This window comes from Polypterus senegalus, chromosome 1 (assembly GCF_016835505.1).
Source record: "Polypterus senegalus isolate Bchr_013 chromosome 1, ASM1683550v1, whole genome shotgun sequence".
Lineage (NCBI taxonomy): Eukaryota > Metazoa > Chordata > Cladistia > Polypteriformes > Polypteridae > Polypterus > Polypterus senegalus.
Genome location: NC_053154.1, coordinates 195,866,311 through 195,880,181, shown reverse-complemented (window position 1 = coordinate 195,880,181; position 13,871 = coordinate 195,866,311). Strand labels below are relative to the sequence as shown.

The following is a 13,871-nucleotide window of genomic DNA, read 5'->3' as shown; positions in this document are numbered from 1 at the left end:
AGAAGACAAGGATTATGTTTAGGACTTTCCTTGATAGAGACACTAGCTTTTAGCCTGTATACCTGTGATATTTACAAAAGACAGGTGTACAGAGTATGTTTATACCTATTTTAAGAAGACCTTTCCAGTTAAGCTAAAACCACCTTATACAATCGTAATGTTGTTCTGGAGGTAAAAGTCTTTGTGGTGGTTAGCTACTGTATCAGTAGCTTCCAAGACACAACAGATCACCTTTTAAGTGTAAAACAGCTTAATTTCTGGGAACTGTTAAATTGGCATGTTCACCTTCTACACAAACAAGCCTAATGCACACCATTAAGACATTTTTTGTGTTGCGGCTTTTAAGCAGTTGGTGCAGGCAGACAAAATCGGTTGAATATTTCTTGGGTGGATGTGTCTCTTGTTATAATGTGAATTGAATGATAAGCAAGTATAGCTTGGTCTCTGGTTAGATTTCATTTTTGTGTAAAACCCAAACTTTGCTATTGATGTACATTAGTTAACTTTGTTTCTTTTGAAAAAGGATTGCTTACATAGAGTTCAAGACTGAGGCCGAAACACAGAAAATGATGAAGGAAAAGCAGGGCACAGAGATTGAAGGTCGAGCAATCTTGTTGGATTTTATTGGAGCAAAGAGTAACAAAACTGGTAAGCTACTTAAAACTTAAGTTGCTATCTTGTTTTACACTTGTGTTTGTAATAACATTGCTTTTGGAAGTGTTGCTTATACTAAAAGTCAACAGATTAAAATATTTTTGATGTGAATTAGAACTTTCAAATTAGCCAACAAATGAGACTAAAAAAAAAAAAAATTAGTATTCAATTGTATATATTAGAACTTAAATATATATGTGTGTATATTTTATTTATTGGTAGCAGCCATAGTAAGAATAAACAGGGAAAAAAAGGGCCTAATGGTATTTGGGCATCTGTTTAAGAGCTATCAAAATCCTGGGTATCTGCATTGCCTCCCTCAGTTTAGTACTGACTGCTGGGTGCAAAAGTCATTTTTGGGGACAGCAAGCCATAAAAGCATACATAAAAATGAGGTAAAATGCATATGAGCCGCACTTGGCTACATGAAAGTATATATTGTTTTACTTTCTTTGTGTATGTGCAGATCATGAAGCACTTGTGACCCTCTTGCTTTGGTCCTGCTGTGCAAATGTATTTTGAAATGCCTCACTAAAATCAAATCTAAACTGGCATTTCAGTTTTGGAACCGGAGGACTACCAGTTAGCAAGCAAAGTAAAATCGGTCAAGAGGCGGGGAGGTCAAAGGTGGAGTTTTTATTTTGGAAATGTCCAACGGGTGGTGAGAGGGTACAATTAATGTCACAACATTTAAAATGAAAAGGCCAGTGGCCACCCATGGGCTTACCCAGAAAAACAGGTTTTTCTCACTATTGAATTGGTTTCAACTCATTATGCCTACTTTTTTTTTTTTTTTTCTCCTCCTTTTATATACACGCAGTAATATTTTAATAAAATGGCCTGAATTTTTTTAATTTTACCTCATTCTTTTAGGCATTGTTTCAAACTAACATGTGTAAGGCGAAGACTAATTATGGGACAATGTATGTTGGGTGACAGGCTGTTTAAAGTTGGGTTTTAAAGTATTGTAATAAAAGTAAAATCGGAATTTTGAATGGTATTTCTCATTTCCTTTAAATAGTCTGGGAACGTCAGATTTAAGAGTGACTGGGATAGAATCGGATCCAAAATATTTTTAGAGCATAGCAGAAGTGTTTAGAAAAACTGCTCGGAGTATACTTGTAGATCAAAATGCAGAGTAGTTGGACACGAAGAAAAACACTGTTGGTCTGGCTGGTTTACTTAAGATTTTTGTTGAGTTCTAACAGTTTTTAGTGTACTGGTAGAACAATGTTAATACATTTTAGAATTATTCTTTTAATGTATAGTCTTTCTTTGCATTAACTTTGTGAAAACCATGATGAACCTTGCCTTTAAGTTAAGCTTGTATGGCACATTTGATGTTGACATATGTGCAGTAGTGCTAAGTTACGTGGTATACCTTCTATTACGACATTGTATTTTGTTTTATCTGTGCCATTCAACGAGTGAATGTTTCGACAGACAACCAAACTGCCAGCAATTACTGCTCTTACATGTGCTTACATGTGAGGCAATGTAGTTAAAAAAAAAAAAAAGTCGTCAAAACATACTGCATTGCTCCACTGTTTGTTTTATTTCCCTGCCTCTACTTTTTTCAGTCTCAAAAATGAATCACTATAGTAACAGTGCTTTTAAAAATGGTACAACACTATGTAAGCTTATTTTGGCAAGAATTATCTCGAGACTACCACATGCGAGTTTTGCTAGAGTGCTTGTGCATTGCCACACTTTGAATAAGACATCTTGCCAGTGTTAACACTGTGAGAGTTGCTGTTTTACCAGCTAATTTCTTTGTTTTAATAACCAGTAAAATTGCATATGGCAAAACTGTTGTCTTAGGATATTGCTTATTTTCCTTCCACTGTACTTTATTTGAGAAGTTTTCTGAATGAATGTTTAGGAGCATTCTTAACTCCCGCTGTAATTGATCAGAAGTACAAATTATATATATAGGGAGTTGCTGTTTAAGGGCTTCCAGTTTGGATTTATAAAGCAGCTTGCTATACTGTGGTAGTAATTTGTCAAAAGTGCATGGCTGAAATCTTTCTTGTTCTGTTTAGTGTGGCCTTTTTATATAAATTACACTGCCTGACTTATATTATGTGGCAAAGTAGATAGAAGTGGATTTGTGTATTCCCTCCCTTTTGTGCTTTATATATTATACTTAGCACAGTTGTAGGAGATGAGACAGAATGTTCAACTTCCTTAAAGTCTTAAAACTGATCCTGTAGCAACATGCTTTACAATGCACATCTTCAGTCACAAGCAGTCTACTTTTTAAATTACATCAGTCTGTTATTTCCATGGTTAACATATTGACTGTGAAAACCTGATTGATTGGGTGTCATGTAGATATTTGACTGTTTGCTGTCACCCCTCATTTTTTTTTAATTTACATGTTTATTTTGAACCTATGTTAACTTTTACCTTTTGTGTCAGCTGCAGGAGGTTCAAAGACTCTTGTCGTCAATAATCTAGCATATTCAGCTACTGAAGACAGCCTACAAAGCAAATTTGAAAAAGCAGTGTCCTGCAGAATTCCCCAGAACAACGGGCGATCCAGAGGGTAAGAGTACTTGAGACTTTATGCTTCTTTCCAACTATTGTTGCTTTCTGTCTATGCGAATCTGAAATGAGCTGTCTTCTGGGGTGGTAAGGTATGTAGTACTTTTTTTTTTTTTTTCCTGCTTGGATTATTTTCAGTGGCAACCAGAAAAGTGCACAGTGTACATAATCAGTTATTCCTTTTTTCAAATTATAATTTTGTAAGTCAGTGCCACTTTTTTTAATCGTAACCAGCTTTGTTTTCCTTCACTTAAGTTTAGCATATGATTTAAAAAGGATAGAGCAAGTGTCTCCAAAAGTAGCATGTAATGAACCTTAACCAAATACCCAATGAAGAGATTCATTTTCAATACGCAGATGTTTTTTTTATTAGATACTTGCCATGGTTTTTCCTGGAGGCTGGATGTACATTGTCTTTGAGCAGATGGTATGGCTGCTAGCTTTAAATGTTTAGAAATGTATATACCCCAGATTAGTCTGTACATTAACAATACTTGGAAGCAGTTTCATGTAGTACTTGGATGGGAGATTTGAGCCATCAGTGCTAACTTATTTATGGCTGCAGTTAACTAGATTGATTGATTTTTTTGGTCATTTCTAGGTCAGTTGTTCATTACATTCAAACTTCAAATTGTCTCCAGATCTCAATTGATGATGATGCTCAGTTGCAGAGTATGTTAATTTGAACAATTCGTTTTTTTTAAGTTTACAGTTCCTTTCACTATAGAATAAAAATTCAGTAACAAGACTGACAGTTGGAGGTACAAATTGATATGTAGAAATGTGGGGGCTTGTATGTCTGAATTCTGAGAAATATTTCAGTTATAACTAACATTTACAATACTACTGTAGTTGCATTTCATGATACAGTCTGATGCATCCGATATTTTGCTTAATTGGCTGCACTTGCAAGCTGCTAGGTGAGACTTGTAAATGTAGTAAAACAAAGTAACAATACTGCTTTTTAGGGCAAATTAATATATGCTGTGCTTTTGAAAAAAATTACTCCTCAAAAATGTTGAGTGTGTTCTGTAATGTACCACAAAACTACTTTGACAGCCTCTACAGAGCAGGATTGATGATAATCTAACGAGTATTTATATTTTTGTACATTAAGTCAATGTACCAGGTTTTCCTGCTTTTTTTTTTTTTTGTTTTTATATATATATATATCCCAAATTCACATTTTCTTTGAGTCTGTCTTGAGCTTTTTCCCTTTTTACTATTATTTTGTTGTCCCAAGTGTGTGTGACTAGATATGATGAACTGACTCTCTGAGCAAAACTGATGATTCTGTTTTTAATTTAATCCTCTAGATAGTCAAGTACTGATCTAGTCTCTAATGGAATATTGGGGCACAACCAGCCATTAGTATTGCCTCACTAAAATGGTTACTTTATCATTGAAGGTTTGCATTTGTGGAATTTGAAAGTGCAGAAGATGCAAAGGAAGCTCTGGATAACTTGAACAACACTGAGATTGAGGGACGAACAGTCAGATTGGAATTTTGCCAGGGAAATCAGAAATCGGAAGGAGGTAGAGGAGCAGGTGGTAAGTTTCAGGGTTGACATTTATCGTAAGCTTATTTTGAAGTGGCTTCTTTCACCACTGCACGTAAATTTCTTTGTCTTAATGATGAAATTTGTTTACTCTGTAAACACAGGACCCACAAAAACACTATTTGTACGAGGTCTGTCTGAAGATACAACCGACCAGACATTGAAAGATTCTTTTGATGGAGCTGTAGCTGCCCGAATAGCCACAGATAAGGATACAGGATCATCCAAAGGGTGTGTATAATACTAACCCCCAAAATCCCCACCACACTCTTCTCATGAGCTCCTCTCTGACAGTGTAGTGCCAGTGCCAGGATTCGCACGAGAAGTAGATTAAGCGCACATCTGACTCATGTGGCTCTCCTTGTTGGAGTGTCTGGTCTGGTGTGCTTACATGATTTTTGTGTCATCATCTGACTTCTGAAAGATTTTTTTTTTTCCCCACTTTTGGGATTTGGTGGTTTAATTTTCTTTGTCTCTGACAGGTTTGGCTTTGTTGACTTTGATACTGAGGAAGAGTGCAAGGCTGCCAAGGAAGCCATGGAAGACTGTGAAATAGATGGCAGTAAAGTGACCCTCGACTTTGCCAAGCCTAAGGGAGATGGCCAGCGTGGAGGCCGAGGTGGGGGACGAGGAGGACGGGGAGGTTTTGGTCGTGGTGGTTTCAGAGGTAGAGGTGGCAGCAGAGGTGGTTTTGGAGGTGAGTCTTCTCAATTCTGAATATTTCCCTTTTTAATATAGTAATGGGATGTGTGGCACTAAGGTATCACCCACTGCAATCTGGTCCTAATCCTGCGTGTGGTGGCTATATCCGTGCATGCTCCCAACCTCTCCTCCTCTCTATGGGAGGTCATACAGAATATATAAACTTCGAACATGCACAAGATTAACATCCCAGAGATGAATTTAAACTGTTGATTATAGACTAAAAGCTAAAATGAGCAAAAAGATGAAAGTCCTTTTTGAATGTATCTTAAATGAGATCCTTCATAATCCTTTATGTGAAACTTGAGAATACAACCATTGTACCACAGTTATCTCCTTGACTAACCCCCATTGGAACAGCTAGATCCTGCATATTCACTACATTTTGAAACTGTTTTCAGTTGCCTAACTAGTACATTTAGTTTTCTTACTTGATGTGAACAATATAATTTGCCCAAATGTCTGGATAAATGTGCAGATGAATAAGGGCATGGGCATCTTCCTCACTTTTTTCCTTTCTTTGTAGGCAGAGGTGGTGGATTTGGAGGCCGGCCACAAGGAAAGAAAATTAAGTTTGATGATTAAATTTTATTTTTATTTTATTTTTTTTTATTTTTGTTTTCGTTTCCCAAATGGACTCTGGTTTTGGTCATCTTTTCACATGCTCTGACAGAGCCTCTTTTTTGGGACATTCCAGAAATAAAACACATTAAATTTTGGGGCTTCTATACAAGATCTGTGAAGCCCTTTTAGATGAAGATCTCTGTGGACTCGGAGGTGTTTCTAGACCACCCATATTTGTTCCTTCCTGGTTGTCAAGCTTTTTCAAAAGATGTAAAATGGAATGCAGCAGTGACTGACTCAGATACATTGTTTGGTTAGGTCCATGTTTTACGTGAAATGAGATTGTAGAATTTCATTTTACCTTTTGTAAAAAGTAACAGTTTCCTTTGTATACTTTTTTTTTTAAGTTTGTTGTAAATGCAAAATGTTTTACAAATTGATAATGTGCAAAATGTATTGTTAACCGATTAAAAGGATCGAAATGTATGTGTGGACTTCAGAATCTCTGAAGGGTGATGTACATGTCAGAAAAATTTAGATGTTGTATAGTGAGTTCTCCTGTAACCGTCCTAAGATAATTATCATGCCTGCAAAGTTACTTCAAATGAAGACAGAAGATTCTAAATGTTCAGAGGAAATTGCAGAGACGCAGAAGTTCAGAGCATCCACACAGTTGATAATTAAAACAGAAGTGCGCTGCACCTGGTAAATATGTGAACCCAAAAGCTTCAGTGTAATGTATTCAGTTGAAGGTGATTTTGTTTTGTTTGGTGATGGTGTCTTTGTGTGTGAGGGTGTTTTGTTTTTTTTTGTCCCCTTCTTCCCCCATAAGTTGTGGCACTAAGTGCTAGTCTCCAGCTTTGGGTAATGAAAGAAGTGCCTTGATTAATGTGTCTTTGAAATGACCACTAGGTGGTACCATTTTCTCTTTGTTAAGTACTCTTGCATAATAATTTTAATCTTCACTATTCAGTCTGATTAAAAACGAAATATACTAGTTGTAACAAAAGTGCACTGTTTCTCTACTTTTAGACTAACTTTTTCACACCACTTTTCTGGAATTTGTGCCCAGCTACCTTCTATGTACTGTCTTAAAGTTGTATCTGACTGCTTCATTTGGATTTTGAAGGAAGTGTTGAGGTGATCCCTATTAGAGACCGGCCTGTGTGACAGTGAATGGATCTTTCTTTTTAAAATTTCCCATTAAAGATTTTTTTTTTTCCTGTTTTGCCCCAGGGATAATTAAGAGCAATATGAGTAAGATCAATATTGTATGTAGCTTTAATTTTCATATTTTGTGTTTAGTAGTAGGAAATCTGTGTTCTGAACCAGTAAATGAAAGACATTACATAATGGTGTTGAAAACTGACAGTTACGAATGTGGTGAGAGTGTTTATTTTTTGGTCATCATAGGTGCTGCAAGTGTTATGATAAATTGGTGACAATCAAAACAAAGATTTGCTTAGCTGCTAATTTTTGTTCCGACATTTCTAGTTCTGCATAATCTTTTCTTTGGATGAACCAAAGATGGAGAGGACCTACCAGATAACCATTTTGCATTGAAATGCAGATGCATATGGTAATCTGACTGCTTCCTAAAATAAGGAAAGCATGTGGTTGGTTAATGGTCTTTGGATTTGCTACCATAGATTACTGGAGCTATATTGGGTATTGTATGCTGTACTACTTTATGTGAACTTGACTGGAGTAATGCATATTTGGTTGCTTTTGTTTATCTTCCCTTTTAACATGTTCATTGATTGTTGCTTTCATAATAATTGGTCCAGTTCTCGTGCCTTTTGACACCTAACCATTACTATACAGAGGAATTTGTTTTAAAAGACTTTTTTCAGCTTGCACAAACTGTTTCTCAAATTGTTCCTTGTGTGTGGTTATGTATTTTTTGCCACTTCCAAAGGCTTCTGGTATGTTGTTGTATTACTTTCTCCCAGCTACTCCACTTTCCTCCCTTCTCTACTTCAGGCAGTGTGTGCACATTGCCTAGTGCTTCCCCACCACCCCCTCTTCATATGTCCCCATTCTATCTAGGGCTTACATACTAATGCTCTCACATTTAAGTATTCAGATTCTTCCACTCAAGTCATCCAATGTTACATACCAGCTACTGGGCAATATTTGGTGCTTCTTGTTTTACATGGGTGACTTCTTTGCTAATATCACGTTAGCCAGGATCACTTTCTCTGACCATTAGTCTGCATTTTGTACCTTTCCTCTGTTGGATGGCGGATATTCAGTACAGCAACATGCATTTCCAACCACATTTACTCTAATTCCTATTTTACCACATGTTTCCTAAATGTGTATGTGTATGTATATAGTTAGTTGATCACCCATAAGAACTCTGTATGTATACTTGGTTGTGGGGGATGGACACTGAAATGGGAGGGTTCAGAACCCATGTTTGGTGATGGTTCTTTTACTGACCACATAGATGAGCGTTTGATCCAGGTATGGTACTTTAATGAGGGTATAAGAACACTGCAGATCTTAACTCAGTACTCCATTATCCAGCCTGTTATATCCTAACTACAGGCTCATGAAAGTCTGTTGGAGCCAACAGGGGGTGCAAGGCAGGACACTAACTCCGGGCAGGGTGCCAGCCAACCACTGTCACTCAGTACTCTGTTCCTTTAATTCAATTTCTTTGTTTGGCACACTTCTCCCCAAATCCTGTTTTTTCTAAAATAGTGCATGGACTGACCCCTCAATATTGACCATCTGATTTCAGGATAAGATGTCAGAAGAACCAGGGTGGCTAAAGTAGGAACTTCTGGATGTGGAGCATGTTTAGTTCACGTGTGTAGTATTTTGCGTTTCCCCTTCCGTATTATGCAATGGTTTGATGGGTGGTGTACTTCCTAGTGATTAACTTGATCTTTCTAGGTTGATTTCTTATTCCACAGATGATGTAGTATGCATTTGTAACTCCTGAATTGGAGTCGCAACATGCATGGTGAAATGCACTGTTTATTTTGAAGGTGATCATGCATGGATAAGCTGAATTCTAAGATTCTTGGCTTAGATCCCATGGTTCTAGATTTTTGAGTCTTACTCAGTAGGGTCCTACAAATATAGATAGTGGTCTCTATCACTAGCTTTAAAGTCATACTCCACATTTAGGTTTGAACATTGTATCCCCCTTCTAGTCAAACAGCCATCTCTTGCGTATCATTGCTGACGTTTAATTATAAAAAATATACATAATGTCTTCATGCATCAATTCCACAAGCTGTTTCTGTTCGTCTTCCTCTGAAGTGTTCTGGGATTACACTGTCAAAATTGTGCTCATAGACTGCTGTTTTGAGTGTATTGACCCTCAATAGACTTGACTCCAGAGGCTTCCAGACCCGTTTGTTTTCTGTATCATCTTTTCAGTTCTTTGTTGACTTGTATTAGAAAAACAATGTATCAGACACACCATAATTCCTGTCTTTGCTCCTCATGCCTTTAGAGATCATCTTATGTGTTGAAGCTCCATCCTTTACTTGGTCTGTCATTTCTCTCATTGTTAAGATTTTGTTTCTTGTATTTTAAGATATGTTCTGCAGCTATTTTTCCACCAGAGAATGGCTGGCCAATTAGTGCCAGTGCTGCCAAACTTTTTTTATTGTATGCATGGAATAAAGTAGTCGTGATAAGACAGAACTGCACTCGGTAAGTGGCTTACTGGTGTTATCCATCCATACTCTAAACCCATTATGTAGCTCTATTCCTTAAGCCAGTTGCATTTTGATTTTATTGCATTCTGTAAGGAGTGTTGGAAATTTCACAGCAAAGATCAATCAGAAAAAAATCCGGACACAGTAATAATAATCTTTTGATTTAGATCAAATTAAATAATATTACAGCATCCATGTCCACAAGTTGTCAGAAATGAATTCAACATGTAGCTGAGGTATTCTCCAAGCCTGCAAAGGTCTGGTGGCTGACAGGTCACGGTGGATTCAGAAGTTTGATAACTGAGCAGGTTGATGGCTGTGAGGTGGACGGAGTGGGAACAGTTTTTTTTTTGTTTTTTTAAATAACGATATTGTTACAGGTATATGGTGACATTGTGTTACCCTGTTGTCTCACAGATATTATGGGTCCTTGCATGTCCAGAGTAGCGAAAGAAGAAACTCTGCACCAAGTGATTGAATATGAAACATTAATTCATCAGTTGGTAAAAAAAAAAAGTTAATACAACTTATAATCAATAACTCAATAATCAGGAAAATGAGAATTAACAAACGTTGCATTCATCTTCTCACACTGCAATAATAAAATGAAAACATACTGGGATTATTTTTATAGATGATCACATTCTGCCATACAAAACCATTGGAAGAAATGATTATGTAATCATTCTTTTACAGCCAAAAAATAAAGTTAATTTATTAAAATTAAAGTGGCATAGTGTGATTCCATATTAGATATACTTACTACCCCTTACTATAATGCTTAGTTTAGCTCACCCACTGCACTTGTCAGATGATTCAGAATTCCACCCACAAAAACTACACATCCTAACACAGGTACATATGCGTATGTCCAGCAGGTGTTGCATCCATCAGTCCTCCCCTCGCTTCGGGCGGAAATGTAAAACAAAGTTTGAAATTGGAACAGTTGGTCTGCAGTGCGCCTATTGGATAATGAATAAAATCCTATGCTTTTAAAAGAGTTTTGTGCAAAATGTTCATTTAATGCAAGTCAAAAAGAATATGCAGGTTTAAGAATGGTGTAGAGTACTTTTTCAAATTCTGTTGCAACATTTCCCCGTTTGCCTTCATTGTTAATTCAGTTTTTCTTTTGTACTTACTCCAACATCTGGCGGAATTGGTATGATTTGCACAAATTGTTATACTAAAATAATTCTTACCTTGACAGTTTCTCCAGGGCTTTAGTTTTATGTTAGAAAACAAACAAGATATCCATTTAGTCAAGTTCGTATTATTTTAGGTCAATTTGTTATTCATAAATGGAAGCATCTTTAAATTACTCCTTTCTCATTTTTTTTTTTAAATGACTTAGTTATTTTTATGCTTAAATTATGTAAAGAACAGACCTGCTGAAAGATTGATAAATATAATAAGGGAATATGGTTTATTATATATTTAATATTTTCATCCCTATATAATTTGTTTTTATGACTCACAGTTCTTTTTTATTCACTTTTCCTTATTCTTGTGTTTTATGTAAGTTGAGCCTGGCTCTTTATTATGATTAAGATTTGGACCTTAAAATAAGTTTGGACCTTACACTGACCGATAGTGAAGGACGTGCAGTCATTGATTTTTGTTTTTTCTTACTTTATAATCATTACAAATACAATAAAGAAATAATTGACAGTAAAAAAAAATCTATAGCTTAAAACATACAAGACAAATAGTGCAAAATCAGGGTATTTAATTTACATTAACAATTTTATATAATTTAACATGTCATTAATTCTTTTAGCTTTGTTAATATTTTGAATGATTTTTACATAAAACTCATATTTCTATTTTAATCAAATTGATAAAAATGTTATAAATATAAATCTGTTGTCTACATCTGGGTGTGTAAAATGAAGTATAATCTTAAAATCATTGAAAGATAATTGAAGATTAAAAAAAAAAATTGTACAACCTATTCGAGGTCCTTCAATCCAAAATATTTGGAATACCTTGATAAAATGAATGCATTATAGTTTCTGTAGCCATATTACAAAATATATTGTGATAAAAGGCGCTATATAGCGCACGACCCAGCACAGACTCAGACAGAGGCACGTGTAAAAACACAAGGAGACTTTATTTTTCTTCAGCCGGAGGGCACGTCTTCCCAGTGAACCCCGCAGCCACAACACAGTCCCAAAAGCACTTCAAATCCATCACAACACTTTCTTAAACCACCACCTCCACCTCCCGACTCTGGCTCCCTTTTATTGAGTACCCAGAAGTGCCCCAGGTGGTTGATTGCCGACATCTGGCTGCACTTCTGGGTAAGGCGAAACCAGTGCCCAAAAGGGGCCACCCGCTCCTGTTGCAGCATCCCCTGGCAGCGCCTGCAGAACCCCACAGAGCTGCACAGAACTCCAACCCCCATGAAGTCGTGGGGGAGTACGAGGCACTGCTGCAACCCAGGGGGGCTGCCATCTAGCGTCCAGGGGGAGATACTGGGCTTCCCACCCTTGTCCCCCTGGCAGCCGGGCACAACATATACATCTCATCTAGTTTGAAATTGAATCTGAATAAAATTTGCTTAACAGGATAAATGTTATGAATAATTTTGTATGACACTTAATTTTATTGGTCAGACAATGCATACTTTACATCACCCAAATATTTTGCCAGTTAATATTTCACATTTAGAGTTCCAGTAGGTTTTTGCAGGTGGTATATAAATTGTTGAACATATATTTCTTTTATAATTATTGTTACATTACTTATCCTAAAAATTAACTCCTTGCAATAATACATTGTATATCAAATGGCTAGTTGACTGCTTATCTATTCCATGTCATCCTCTAGGGATGGCATGAGATACTATTTAGTATTCTTTATCTGTAAGTGGAATCTGAAATTTTTCCAAAAACTGTGCATAAAATTATAAAATAATATTCTCATTTAGTAATTGTCTCACAAATATTGTCAAACTATCTCTGAAAAAAATTGATTTATTTTTATATCGTAAATGTTTATTTCAAACATTACATATATATGGGGAAAAATTGTGCTTATAGGCCATTGTCCAAGATATCAGTGGCTGTTTATGGAAATTTGATAACCGGTGTTCTCTTGGCATCAAAATTACATTTGAATAAAAACTCCAGTCGACCCATCTTCTCTACACACTGTCTGTATTCTTTAGAAAGTTTTTTTATCCAATTCATTTTAAATTCTAAAACATTCAGTCCACCTTGGTCCTGTTTATTAGTAACAATTGTTTTTCAGATAGGGATATTTGTTTTTCCAGATGAAATTATAAAGAACTTTATCATGATATGCCCCCATAATAGGAGTAAAATTTAACTTGCTTCTTTCTAATCGATCTTTACATACATATATCAATTCCTAAACATTCTGCTTTTTATGTTACTGGGATTTCAGATATAAGTTCAATATTACAATCCTTTAATGGCAAACTTTCAAATTTTTCCAGTATTAAGGGTTAGTCCTGATACAGGTGAGAAGATATGAATTGCCTTTACAACCTTCTGCTCATTTCTTAAAAAATTGCTGTGTCATCAACTAACTGACAGTTTTTAACTTCTCTTCCAAATAAACCGATACCTTGAAAATGATCAGCATAATATGAAGGGTCATTGTTTGCTTTAATTGCCAAAAAATACGGAAGTGGGAAAAGCCGGCAGCCTTGCCTGATACCTCTTATAATATCAGATCTTGGTGATCTTCCATTACAGAGTTTAATTGAACTATTGCAACCACTATCCAAAGTCTTGACAGCTTTCTCCAAAAATGCAATACCCTAAAGATAAACTTGTATCAATACACATTATAAGAATCTAAGAATAATATCAAACTGGCCTTGCACCCTGTGTTGGCTGGGATTGGCTCCGGCAGACCCCTGTGACCCTGTAGTTAGGATATAGCCGGCTGGATAATGGATGGGTGGATATCAAACTGCCATCCTTATCAAAATCATTATAATCTATCAAATCAAAAGGAATTAAATATTATTACAAATGTGTCTTCCCTTTATAAAACACATCTGTAATTCATCAATGATCTGGTTGAGATGTAAAGTTATTTGCTATCAGAATAAAAGAACATCATTATTTAATACAGTTATAGGCCTCCAATTGTGTTGGGTTTGGGCAAAAGTGATATTAATCCTTGCTTC

At 36.0% G+C, this 13,871-nt stretch overlaps 1 protein-coding gene and 1 non-coding gene across 3 annotated transcripts in view; both read left to right on the top strand.

Moving 5' to 3' along the window:
- The window catches only part of ncl (nucleolin), a 35,107-nt gene extending 28,595 nt beyond the window's left edge, over positions 1 to 6,512 (top strand). For both annotated transcript variants that reach the window (XM_039766291.1, XM_039766284.1), the window contains exons 11-16: positions 524 to 648; positions 3,076 to 3,202; positions 4,610 to 4,752; positions 4,865 to 4,991; positions 5,243 to 5,457; positions 5,989 to 6,512. In XM_039766291.1, the coding sequence (XP_039622225.1) occupies positions 524 to 648; positions 3,076 to 3,202; positions 4,610 to 4,752; positions 4,865 to 4,991; positions 5,243 to 5,457; positions 5,989 to 6,047 (796 nt within the window). In that variant the 3' untranslated portion in view covers positions 6,048 to 6,512. The remainder of the gene's footprint in view (positions 1 to 523; positions 649 to 3,075; positions 3,203 to 4,609; positions 4,753 to 4,864; positions 4,992 to 5,242; positions 5,458 to 5,988) is intronic.
- Positions 4,455 to 4,537, top strand: LOC120520088. Its single transcript, XR_005631761.1, has one exon. It is a non-coding gene; the product is annotated as a small nucleolar RNA SNORD20 (small nucleolar RNA).
- Positions 6,513 to 13,871: the final 7,359 nt, after the last annotated feature.